This window comes from Grus americana, chromosome 21 (assembly GCF_028858705.1).
Source record: "Grus americana isolate bGruAme1 chromosome 21, bGruAme1.mat, whole genome shotgun sequence".
NCBI lineage: Eukaryota > Metazoa > Chordata > Aves > Gruiformes > Gruidae > Grus > Grus americana.
Window position 1 is genome coordinate 9,032,217 of NC_072872.1, and position 12,734 is coordinate 9,044,950.

General features: G+C 45.3%; 1 protein-coding gene across 5 annotated transcripts in view; it reads left to right on the forward strand.

The window, feature by feature from the left end:
• Nucleotides 1–105: 105 nt before the first annotated feature.
• Nucleotides 106–12,734, forward strand: part of CAMTA1 (calmodulin binding transcription activator 1) — a 299,381-nt gene continuing 286,752 nt past the window's right edge. For 4 of the 5 annotated variants that reach the window (XR_008580122.1, XM_054849894.1, XM_054849896.1 and 1 more), the window contains exons 1-2: nt 125–169; nt 4,326–4,419. Coding sequence is in view for 4 of the 5 variants with exons in the window: in XM_054849894.1 (XP_054705869.1) it covers nt 4,356–4,419 (64 nt within the window). In the remaining variant the exon portion in view is untranslated. Of the gene's footprint in view, nt 170–4,325; nt 4,420–12,734 lie in introns of all 5 variants that reach the window. The other variant, XM_054849895.1, reaches the window with a different exon arrangement.

Below are 12,734 nucleotides of genomic sequence, written 5' to 3' on the forward strand. Positions count from 1 at the left end.
CGGCGCCGCTCGCTGCCGCGCTCCCTAGCGGCCCGGAGGACCGAGCACGGGCGCATGCGCCCGACTACTCCTGCGCGCGCGCGGCGGAGCCGTCTACACATGCGCGGCGAGGCCCCGCCCCAGATGAGCCGTGAGGCGAGGCGGGCGGCGGTGGGTGCGGGATGTCGCGGTGAGTGCTCGGCTCGGCTCGGCTCGGCCCGGCCCGGCCCGGCCCGGCCCGGCCCGGCCCGGCCCGGCCCGGCTCACTTCACTTCGGTCCGGTCCGGTCCGGTCCGCTGCGTCTGAGGGAGCCGCGCGGGATAGGCGGGCTTGGCCCTGTTCCCCGCGGCGGCCGGCGCCCTGAGGCGTTTCTCCCGTTGCGGTCGCTCCGTGCCCGCGCACTCGTCCTGGCCGGGAAGGGGCCGAGTGGCGGCTGTGACAGCAGCCAGCGGGCTGGGCCGGGCCGGGCCGAGCCCCGGGCCGGGTGGTCGGGGTCTCTGTATGCTCCGTCCCTAGGTAAGAGAGGGAGGGAGAGCGGCCGCAGGCGGCCACACGCGGTGCCTCTGCCGTCCTACGGGCACTGCTGGGCCGGGCTGCTCTGTACGAGGCAGCGGCCGTGGGGGTTACACGCAGACTGCGGCCGGTGCTCCAGAGCTGCTCGGAAAGGGCTGTCAGTTTAGCATGCTATTTCTGGAACCACTATTCGCGTGCGTTGCCCTGAGACATCTTGTCTGGCACAAGTAAGCGGCTCATTTCCACACCGTTTTGTGCCCAAAGTGCCTTTATTTTGTGAGTAGCTCCTGGCTCTTGCGAGGTTGACTTGCACAGGTTGCTTGAGAAATGCTGCAGCCTGTTAGAGTGCAATATTGTGAGGTCAGACCTTCTGACTCGCACAGAATATGAAGGTGAGCAAAATATTACCTCAGCAATGTTAAACCCCCTGGCACAGTACAACTGTTAGGGAGCAAAGTGTGGCTAGACCTTGTTCTCGTTTGTCACCAGTGTAAATCTGGAGCAGTTCAGGACCGCAGCGCTGCTTTGGAGCAGAGAACATTGCCCTCGAGTGTTAGGTGCGTGCCTTCTGGAGAGCAGACAGTCGTGATGGTGGGTTAACCATGAGAGGGCACTCACCGAGTCTTGCCTATAGTGACATGGAAGGAAATGCCCCAAAAGTGTGGGGAGCAGGCAGAAGTTTTAGTGGAAGGGCTTCCCAGTCTGTACTTTAACCTGTGCCTCCTTATAAAGCATGCTGGCGGACAGACTGGGTATTTGTTGGCACTGTCACTTGATAAGGTGGCCAGGAAGAAAGATAAGGCCTTTCCTGCTCGTGGCTGGCTGTTCCCCAGTGACTGTATCTGATGCTGGTGTAGGGGCTGCTGCAGTGATGTTGGGGTGTTGCTGGCCTCAAAGAGGAGCTTTTGAAAGACCTCTCGTTAACACCAGTGCAGCCTAGTGTGATGCTGAAACTGTGTTTTCCCATTTCAAAGCTCAGCTAATCTGTTTTGGATTTTATCTTCACATAACTTCTGATTGAAAACAGGAACGTTTAAATACTTATTAAGTTTTTTTCTGGTCCAAGGGTAGTTAACAAGGAAGTATTGATTGTGTTACAGAAGTTCCTCTGCGCTCGTAGTCAGTGCTTGGAACAAGAGGTCCACAAAGGCTTTCTGAGAAACCATGTAGAAATGAGTCTGTTTTACAGGGAATCACCTGGCAGCATGCTTTTCCTGAATGAACCCACCTGGTAGACCTTTTTTTTGTTTTTTTCCCCCACGTGGTTTAGGAGTCATTGAGTCTGTGCAAAAATGCAAAGACGACTCAAGTTCTGAGGATGTGAGTTGCCGTGGCAACATTATTTCCCATGGATTTTGGTCCTGTCATAATTGTGCTCTTTTTCTAACGTGGTTTGGGAGTTGTGTCATCCTCGGGGATGTTAGTGGCAGAGTTACTGGGAATCCTTCCCCTTACTGGATTGATCTAACACTTTCCTAAAAGACCCAGCTGCTTGGTGCCAGCTCTGGCCGCTGTTCTGCATGCATCACAGATGATTCAGGAGAATTTTTTGGGAACGGTCCACAGATGTCACATCTTGGCAGGGAAATATAGGAAGAGAGAAATACGACTTTAGGGAGCTAAATATGAACTGTGCTTTCTAAGCATGTAGAGATAGCTCTTTAAAATCCTAAATTATAACAGAGGAAGTATAACATCTAGGGGAAAAAAAAAAGAGAGAAGTACTTGTTTGTGCTTTACTGACTTGCCCAGGTTTAGTTCAGGGTCAGTGCTCCTCTCGCCTGTGTCACTACTCGTAGGTTCCTCACGCTGCATGAGAAAGCACGTGGTGCTGTGTGGCATGCGATCTTTGCGATGAGAGCAGCAGACCCCAGGAATCAGATCCTGGCTTTGGCCGGGCTTCTGCTCCAGTGTGTGTAGCCTGCTCCTTTTGCAAACTGTGAGTAGCTTTACTAGCATCCTGATACAGCTCTGGCATTTTCCAGAGGGCAGGATCTACCAGTACCTCTCCTCCTCACATGTAATTGGTTGGGTTCCTTCCTAGAGTGGGCCATGGAAATATAAGAAACTCTCATTGTTATTTGTTTGTTTTGCTAAGCTTTAATGTCCTAGATTTTTTTATGGACAGAAAAGAAACTACGTGCTCTGTTTAAAAGACATTGAGACCGCACCCAGAAACGGAGTTGAGCGTAATGATCCTGAACATCACCATTCTTCGCTTAAGGTGCTGAGGTCGTAAACTCGGGTTCGGTGGTGTTCTGGGTAAGCAGCGGAATGCGCTGGAAGGGGTTTCCATGAGGGCTCGGCAGTCTGTCTCAACGTGTTGGAAGGGCGTGTCTGAAGCACTGGCATTTCTGAGCTTGGACACCGGTGAAAAAGGGGGCAGCAAACTGAACACCCCTGTCTGGAAAACTGGATTTGGAGCTAAAAGTTATTATTGTAAGCTAAGGGAAACATCCGTGCTTGTGTGTCTCTGTGACGCTAGTGACTCCCCTACAAGGTGCAGAGGTGTCCCGGAATCAATTAGCTGCTTCTGCTTTAGAGCCAGTGATATGAGTGATTCCTTCCATCTACTGAATCTTTCACCTAAGCTAGTGGGCTGGGTGGGGAACTGTCTTCCCTAGGCTGTTAAGAGTGGCAAGGGCCTGTGAGGAGGCCTTGTTTAGCAGATTTTCTTAGTAACTGGAATCACGTAGTCATCGCTGGAAAATTGCCCCCGCACAAAGTGTTTTTGCTAATATTAACTTTAGTTCCATCTCAGCTCAATGGAGGGAAAAACTAGAAAGTGCCATAAATTCAGCCGAGCTTGTCAAAGCTGTCAAATTACCACCTGACAAAGCTCCTACCTCCTAATGATTACAGCCATCAGCCAGAGAGGAAATGTATGCCGATGGGGCTTTCCAGCGACAGCGCCAGGGTTCAACATTGTTAGACTTTTAATGTAGTGTCATCTGGGGGCTCTTTGGCTTCAGTGGAGGATGAAGCCCTGAGCAGAGTTAGTTAGTTAAAAAAAATAAAAAATCCAAGGATGTAGACTGGCATGCTATCCCTCTCTTATCAGCCAGGTTAGTGCTGACTACTAAATTTTAGTAAAGGTCTTCTTTGGTCCCGTTTGTTAGTCTTAGGAGTCCATAGAGATAATGTCTTTTCACGTATGAAAGACGCTATTGATTTTCTGTTACTGTTGTCCTGAAATGTGCACGGCGTGTCTATGGAGCAGTGACAATCCTCCATCACTAGCTTTATGGGAAAAGAATGGTTATTGAATCTCTCCCCATAAAATATAATCTCTTTCTCTCTTCCAGAATTTGCCAGCCCCTGTGGGAGTCCCTCACGTTATCTTTTTGAGAAAATTGATTTTTTTTGTCTCTGCTTTGTACACTTGTGTTTAGTCTTATTTTTAATTTGGCTCATGTGATACGAAACGAAGACTTCCCTAACATTAAGCATGCTCAGTGTTGTATTGCTTCTTTTTCATATAGATGAACACTTTCAGAAGACTTTAAAATAAAGATATTTGCTTGGCACAGGTCTCTCTTGTTGCTGGGAATTTTTTTACTCTGGGTGAGTCATTGCCCTGCTCTTTCTTTCCAGGCAGGTCTGAGGTTTTGACAGCTTTTCAGCTGTTTACAGGTAAACTCGGGGTAAGTTTCTAGAGTCAACACAGGCCGATTGATTTCAGATGAATGATGCCGTGGCAGGGAATGCAACTGGCAGCACCGTCTGCTCGAGGAGCAATGGTCTTTGAACTTGAACAGTGGCAAAAATACTCTGTCAAATTTGTCCTTTCCTCTGTGTAGCAAATAACTGACTATGGGACTTTTTCCTTTCAGGGAGGAAATGGCAACATGAATTCATAGATCATGAGTAGGATGCCAAAGCCAGAGATGACAGTGCTCTTGAAGAAATGCTGGGTAGAACAAAAAGGTAAAAGGAACAGCTAATTGAGTGCATTTTGGAGCCTGTGGGACTTCATGTGGTACCTTCCCTCGTGAGGCGAATGGCGCACCCCCTCAAACCGTAGCTGAGTTTTCCGAATCCCCCACCCTCCATTTTGCATGAAGTCCCAGTGATGCCTCTCACTCCTGACCTGCTCTTTCTATGCTTAGGTCTTCCCCAAAGCTGCATTGTCCTGCACCTAACCCCCCTGCGAGACTCATACTTTCGAATGTGTCCTTGCATGCACACGCTTGCAGGTTCAGCAGCCGTCTCATCCCGACCTGCAGCTCACACTGCCAAATTAGTCTAGCAATCATACCAGGTTGTCTGCTGCCATGTGTGGTCACGAGAGCAAACAGAGAAATAAGAGATGAACTCAATTGGTTGATTTGCAGCCAGTGCCGTTCCCCTGAGGTGACAGTTCAGTGCAGCCATTGCCTGTACTGTCTTCTGACTTAAACCCAGGCAGATACACAGGGTTAAAATGTTTGAAATGCTTTGCAAACAAGTTGCCTCCAGGAGGACTAAATTGCTTTTGGCTACTCTGATGCTTTGTGCTGCATTTTGTGTTAATGCTGTTGAGATGCCCAAAGGAATCGCTTCTTATTGGCTCTTTCATTCTGAGAGATTATCTCTGTAACTGAGGCGTGATAGTCCACTTGGGGACTTTGGGAAGTCCGAGGCAGATGTAATCACACCTGCAGAGAGCTGTGCAGTAGGAAGGCCTTCGTTACACCTATCCACGGCAGCGGGAGTGGCGGAAGCAACTGATGAGAAGCAAGAAAACCTTCATTAGTAATGTAGCTCTCCTCAAGTTCTTTTCATACTTGTTTATGGAAGACTGGCTTTAATCCCCCCAAAGTCAAAAGCAAACGTTCTCCTTGAAAATGTTCCAGGTTTGTAGTAATTATCCGTGTGTTGCCCCCTGCCTCTTGGTTCTTCCTGGTAGCAAGCGTATGGGACAGAAGGGCATTTCTGTGGCAAGCAGCAGATCCTGACAGTGCGAGAAGCAGAATGAGGTGTGAATGGTTGAGATATAGATAGATAGATAAAAATAACAGTTCTGTTCTGCTGGAAGGGTCACCTTCAAAACAACAGTCAGGGAGGAATTTGCTATAGTTTAGGTGTTGGTGCCAGTTGTAATTTTTATGCGCTTAAACAATTTCTAATCAAGGCACGTCTGTCACACAGCGTGTTGTGCAGCGCAGGGTTTAGGCTTTGGAACGTCCTGGCACCACAGCCTTTCCTGAAGATCATTAGTGTGGTTTAGACAGTGTCAGAAATTATTTCTTCAGGCTGATTCGTACTGCTAGGACACCTTCTGAAAGATCCAGCAATTCCATATGTGCATCAGGTGTCTGGGAAGGGAGATGCTGGCTCTCTGTTGACCTTCAGCACCTCCTTGTTCCCCACTAACGTGTGTTTCCTGCAGCAGCTTAGCTTAAACCAGCACTCGGTGTCTTTGGATCCTTTCAGCCAAGCACATAAAGAGCCTGTCATGGGGACAGAGCTCTGCGTTAGGGCATCACTTTCATCTGTCAGAAGCTGTTTTCAGAACACGTAGAACTTGCCAGAAAGCCAACCTTTTACACTTTGAAGATGAGAAACATATAGGAATTATTTACAGATACCATTTTCCACGGACAGCCCTCTGGATTTCATGCGTTATTGGTGGCTGGAAGCTGGGAACCCGTATTCTCCACCAGCTCTTCTCTCTCCCAAATCAGCTTCCAACTTGCCTCCAGTAGAGTAATAGTTCTGTGAGAAGTCAATGACTTCTCCTACTATGTCAGTGAGAATATTATTTGGGCTCAATTCTACGGTTTAATTTTGCCTCTATTCAGTAAAATACTTTCCCGTTGTTGCCATGATAGGGAGCTGCTCTGGATACTACAGGATGTCCAAAAATCCCTGTTATGTTTAGGCTACATCATGTCACAGGGAAGGAACACCACCAGGTTCAGCTCCTTTGGTGAAAAAGCGGTGATTTGTCCTGTGTCATTTGGGAAATGTAACCATGTTTGAAATGCCATATAGATATCATATGAAATACAGATTGTTTTTTTGAAATGGTTGTAGGTGCATAAGCTATCAGATATTAAAAATTATATTATTATATATTTTAACTAACACCAGAGTTGAGAATTCAGGCATACTTAAAATAGCAATTAGCAAATTTCTGTCGTCAATCTGTATTTTGGGAGATCTGATAGTTTTGTTCATTCTTTTTCTGCATATGCCTGTTAAGGCTGTTGGTGTATTCAGCTGTTTCTATAAACTTGGATGTAAATCTGTTATGCTCTTTGAGTTTCAAAATTCTTCACCATCAATCTGGAAAGCTTTAAGTATGCTAAAATTGGAGTGCAGTCAGCGTTGGCAAGGAGCTGTGTCCTTACGGTTGTGCTGGTTCCCCAGAGCCAGGGCTTGTAGCCGTTCCCTCTTCCTCCTGTTCGCTGTTCAGGGCCCTGGAGCCCAGCCAGCGCAGCTCGGTGGTGGGTCGCAGCGCCCTGCAAGTCCGGCATCACAGCAGGCTGGGTGAAATGGGGAGCAAGGAGTATTTCAGTATTTGCTGCAGTTTCAACGAAGAGCACTACGCGCGTGGTTTTTTGCTATTTGTGCCGCTAAATGTTAGCTCAGGGAAGATGCGTAGTGCTATTGCTTTAAGGTGGCTAGTGGCCACTAGCTGTGCTCAGCATTGCCTCTGCCAGCTCCAGCATCGCGGCACGTGCTGTCAACTCAGCAGTGGCTGGAGAGCTCAGATAGGACCAGATTTGGCATCCGCATAATCGCTTCTGCGGACGTTGTGCTTTGGGTGTTGCCAAGTCCTCGCCGTTTCTTCTTTCTTCCAGCACATGGTATTTTAGATGACCCTGAGGATAGACAGTTGCCTACTAGACTAGCTGGTGTTTTTTTAGTTTTTTCCCCTCAGTCTTGTCAGCATTCAGGTTTTCAGTTGCAGAGGAGCACTGGGAAATACGTATTTGATTTTGCTTGCTGTCCTGCTAAGGCTTTAGCTTGCTGGACTTGGTGAGAGATGGCAGCAGTGGGAGTTAGTGTGCTGTTAGTCGTTCAGGTGACATGGTCTGATAGACAAAGCTCTCTAGCTAGTTAAGGAGGATGCTTATCCAAGAGAGTCTTGCATCCAGTCGTTGAGGGTTGTGTAGCCTCATGTTACCACTTGATGCAAATTCTTGTGCTCTAACGCAGGTGGAGCTTTTCAAAGCGCGTAATACTATGTTCATGTTTAGCCTCTGTCTTGCAAGTATACAAGGAAGGTGAATCACTCGTATACTTTGATCTTAAAGTTCGGTATTATTCCTTTTCTGTAAATGGTTTGTCAGACAAAATTTCTTAGTCATTGTATTTGAAGATCTTGCCCTCAATGTCAGAGGCGAGGCGGTTGGAGGAGATGCAGTTACAATTCCTCCATCTTTGAATATTTCATTTGGCATAGGATATTTCATGGACCCAACAATGCATTTTAGTAAGACCATATCAGTGGCTGTTACTACAGTTGTTGTTACTAGGAGAGCTCTAAGTTTTTCTGGTTTTTGTTTGTGGAGTTTTTTTGGGTTTGTTTTGGTCCCGTCCACCCCCCAAGAAATTGTGGACATTTTTGACTAGTACAGATTAGTCCCTCAGATGAGCCATGGACAGCCTTTCACTGCAACTTTGGGTGTTTTAATCCAGATATTTGCTTTCAATAAGCTTGCTATGAACTGTACAAGCACCTTTTGTGTGGATAAACTTTCAGTATCCCTACTGAGAACAGAAGTTGAAATTTTGATTTTGCGGAAGTTACGATGAGTATATTATCTGCCACACGATTTGTCTGCTTCCAGCCATACTCTTCTTAAGTAAAAATTTGCCCTTTTTGAATAAAAGCTGGCAACTGACTGGCATAAAATAAGGTATTTTCAGAGACAGACAGTGTAGCTTGTCCCATAGTAGATGGTGGATACCTACCAGTAATGTACCACTCACTTTATGGGATTAGTGTGGCTAATGAATCATTTATAATACTTTGGTAAACAAGGGCTTTTGTAGAGTCAGTGCACAAGAAGGAAATACTAAGAAGTCCCCATCGTGATCTGGGATATTTTTCTTTGAGTGCCATCACACTAGTTATTCCTGGTGAAGGATGAAAAGTGTTTTCAGCATTCCTTAATCATAGTTGCCTGTGGAAAACTTATTTTCATTGGAAGTACCGACCTGGCTGTTGTGAGTGAAAATCCCTTGGGAAGAAAAGTTGTCACTGATTGAGGTACAGTGGCTCTAAGTAGTTCAGTAAGCATGAGGTGGTTGTGTGCCTTATTTTCCTGAAGAAGTGAATGCTTTTGGGATTCATTAAACTCTTTTCAGTCTGGACAGCAGTGTAACTTTTTTTTAATGCATTTTAGGGCTCACACCATGTAACAAGTCCAATATGCTATCTGCGTGACTCCAAGATAAAGACTTGGGGTAAAATTACATATGTTCCTGAAATGAGAGAGACTTGCAGCACTTGTCAGCATGTTGTGTGGCCAAAGCGCTGCCAGTTCAAGCACAGAGGTGGTGTTCAGCTGTGGTTCCTAGACTCTGCACAAAGGAGACAGCTCTGTCTTTCTCAGTCCATCTCCAAGTCTGTGGTGGTGAAGTGGCTTCTATCTCGTACTTTCGACAGGCTTTCCACTGTGCGCGCTGTTGTTTCCTTCCAAGGAGCTGTTACGTGCTACTGAAACTATCATGGTTTCGTTGTTTAAGCCTTGTGTCATTCAGGCAAAACGTAATTGTTTGGATTGTGATGGGTGCTTCAGGTAGGGACGTAATTTTATCCCCCAGAGTAAGTGCTTAATGCCAAATACACCAGAAGTAAGCGCAGTCCTTAGATTATACTCCTGATCAGCGCTTAAATTCATCGGCAGGCCTTACGGATCTATTTCTGAAATGCTGTCTTCAGGCCTGTCGTCCAGGTGACTGCCCACTCCATTGATCCCATACTAATTTCTGCAACAAAGATCTGTTTCCTTTTTATACTTCTAATTAATTTTGATCAATTGGTAATCCTACACAAGGATTAACTTCTAGTTTTAATATTATCATAAAGCTACTTAGGTTGTTTTTTAAGCTGGATGAGGTGTTATCGAAATTGACATTGTGCAACACTAGGTCACAGGTTTTACTGTTTAATCAGAAATGGAAGTTGAAAGACATCCTTCCAAGTCTAAAAGCTAATTCCAAGACTAACAGTTCTCTTACAAGCTACAAAGAAGTAATTTTATGCATAAATCTTTTCTTTAGGAGCGCTTGCTGATTTTGAATGTGTCTCCCACTCTAAGGAGTCAGTGGAAGTTGCTTTAAGCTGCATTTTGTGCTTACTGTAGGTGAGTTGGTAGTACATATCGAATTGTTGGGCGCTGCTATAGTGTTGCTCAGTGTTGCATGGCGAGGTCCTTTCAGCACTGTGAAAATGGCAAAATTGTGGTCATTTGGAGCAAATTTTAAAACGTGCGTGACAGGCTCTTCATAGACATAAGCAGGGATACAGTGAAGGTTGTGGGCTTCATCTAAATATTCACGCGAGGTTATGCTGATGTAGGTTTTTGGAAGATACTGTGCATTGTTTTCCTGGCAGAAATAGCCTTTTAGATAAACATTAAATATGGACTGTCAAAAAAAAAAAAAAGAGAATGCGTATCACTTAACGCCGAAAGTGAGGCTTCATAAGGACCTTTTTCAACTTGTAGTTGGATAAAAAGGGTAACCTGTGTAGGAATAGTCTGTCCTTGCCTACAGTTCCGCAGGTCTGGCAGAATCATGTTCCTGGTTTTACCTTTGTGCTGTCCCAGGCTGAAATACTTCATATTTAACACTCTGGGTTCTATAAATAATTGACGTGCCTGTCTAACCAACTGAAGATCAGCAGCAAATTGTATTGTTGTTGAATAATAGGGTTGTTCTGCATTCTTTACTCCTTTACATCTTAATTTTCACTCTGCTACTGAGAGTGTAGGAACTGATTTACTCCAGGAAAACAAAGTATTACTGTTCCAGTCCTTCGGGGGAGGAAGTTCAGGGGAAAGTCAAGAACTCGCAAATGAAACTAAGCAAAGACTAGCTGTTTCTGTGTATTTTCTGCATATACGCTTTGTATATATTTCTCATTCCGTGCAACTCTCGTGGGTCATATGGGAAAGAATTGTTTTAGTGGTTAGACAAGGTTTAGGCAAATCTAGAAAGAAAACTCTGCTCTATAGCTAAAACTAATGAGAAGATATTAAAACAATCATTTTTGTTTAGAAGAACTACTGCATATCCTCGATGACAGAGAAGAAAGGTTTTGTGTAATAAGGCATCGGACAGGCACCCAAGGGCTAATTTGAGTAGCTGCACTGCCGTGGTACCGCTGGAAGCAAACCACCACTGATTCTAGTTTGATACTGGAATGATGCTTCCAGTTGCTTTTTCTGTTCATAAATAATGATGCAAAAAGTCAGGGAAGTTCCTTCTCATTGTGAATTTATAGCGTGGCAGAACCCAATTGTGGTGGAGTCCTTGAGATAATGATTTCCAAAATAAGGCTTTTTAATTGAAAGCATGAGGGCTCTATTGTTTGTTAGTGATGCTTCCACACTGCGCATACACAGACTAAATGACAGGAGTGTGTGAATGAAGACTCGGTTTGGTAACTCCAGGACAGGTTTGTGGGCAAAGGGCAGAGCCTGGGTGGTGCTGCCATCGGGAGCAGGCTGTTCCTCGGGAGCAGGCTGACTCAGTTAAATTTGACTTTGCCTCTGGCTTCCAGTTCCTGGATCTACGAGGCTCTGAACACCTTCTGCTTCCGTTACCATCACGAGTTTCTCTTCTTTTGGTTCTCCTTTTGTTCTTCCGTCATCGTCTTCCATCACTCGTTCTGCTTGCAGTGCCTGAGGCTGACATTTTCATACTGTGGTGACTAAAGTTTAGCTCCTAGATCTGTATTTATTCAGTTAATATAGACAGCAGTCCAATTTCAGAGGAGTTAAGTATCCTGGAAAAGATGTTTGTTTAAAAGTAGGAACAGAAATGTAGGAGCATACCTTTAGGGATCTCAGACTTAAACATACTTCCCTGTTATTATTTGCTTCAACTATTGCTAGAGATCCGATACCAAACTAACCTGAAGATTATGCTATCTTGTACGTGCCAAGGGGAAAATAAGAGTTATGGGAAATGGCCTTTTCCTCAAGTAACACTGGTGGCTATATGAGTTTCTGTGCACCCCGTCAGCTGCATTCAATGAGCTGGCACTGCCGCCTTTGTCAAGCAGTGTTTCCTGGCCAGTCCCGAGCTGGGAGCTGTTCCTCCGCTGCCCAGAGCAGAGCCAGTTGGGTACCAACCTCGTGCGTGCGAGCTCTGCATTACTGACCCACTGCAGGGTTTATGCTTTCTTCTTGCTTCTACGGTAATAAGTGCAGTTTTGCGTGCTAGCAGAGGAGAGGGGTTAGGGTGTGGGGGTAAAAAACGTTCCCAGAGAGCAGCAGCCAGGCTATACAGCTTCTTAGAGGATGACGACAGCTTAAAAAAAATAAAATAAATCCTTCCATATACCTTATTGAAGACTGCACTAAAATTATAACTGAGGCGCTACCATGGATGACAATCATATTACCTTCTTAAAGTACATAACTTGATTGTCGTCTTACAACAGAAAGCAAAGAGAAATGTCCCGAATATACTGTAGGAAATTGTCTTTACTAAATCTAGCCTAGCATTTATGAGCGTTGTATTTATTATTTGATTTTGCCAGAATTACATAAACAGGGGGAAAAAATTGTTAATGTAAGTTGACTACCAAAGTAAATCACAGCCTAATTATTCTTTTTTTTCCTGGCTAAAATTAGAATTTGATATAATGGTCAATAGACATTTTCTTTAATTTTTGAGACATAATTTCTAATACCTAATCCAAATGAATTGGAGAAAGTTGCTGCAGAATTGAAAAAATAAATTATCTGAATTTTATGGTGACTTACTGGTAAATCCCCTTAGTTGGAAGCTTTAATTTACCTCATATTTCATTTTTTTCCTCCTCTAACTGGTTTATGGGTGTATATTACAGCAAAATAATTGTTATTGTCTTAGTGCCGCCAGGGTGCTTGGAGCATGAACGGTGCCCCGAAGTGAAGACAGAACCTGGCCTGTTCATGTAGGGTAACAAAGGACTAAGGCCCACAGAGGGAGGAACAGTGGGGCTTGTGGCCGAGGCAGTGTGCCGCAGCGCACGGCATGGCAGGCGTTCTTCCCGGTGTTGCTGGCTGCGGCAAAATGTTTGAGGTTGGCAC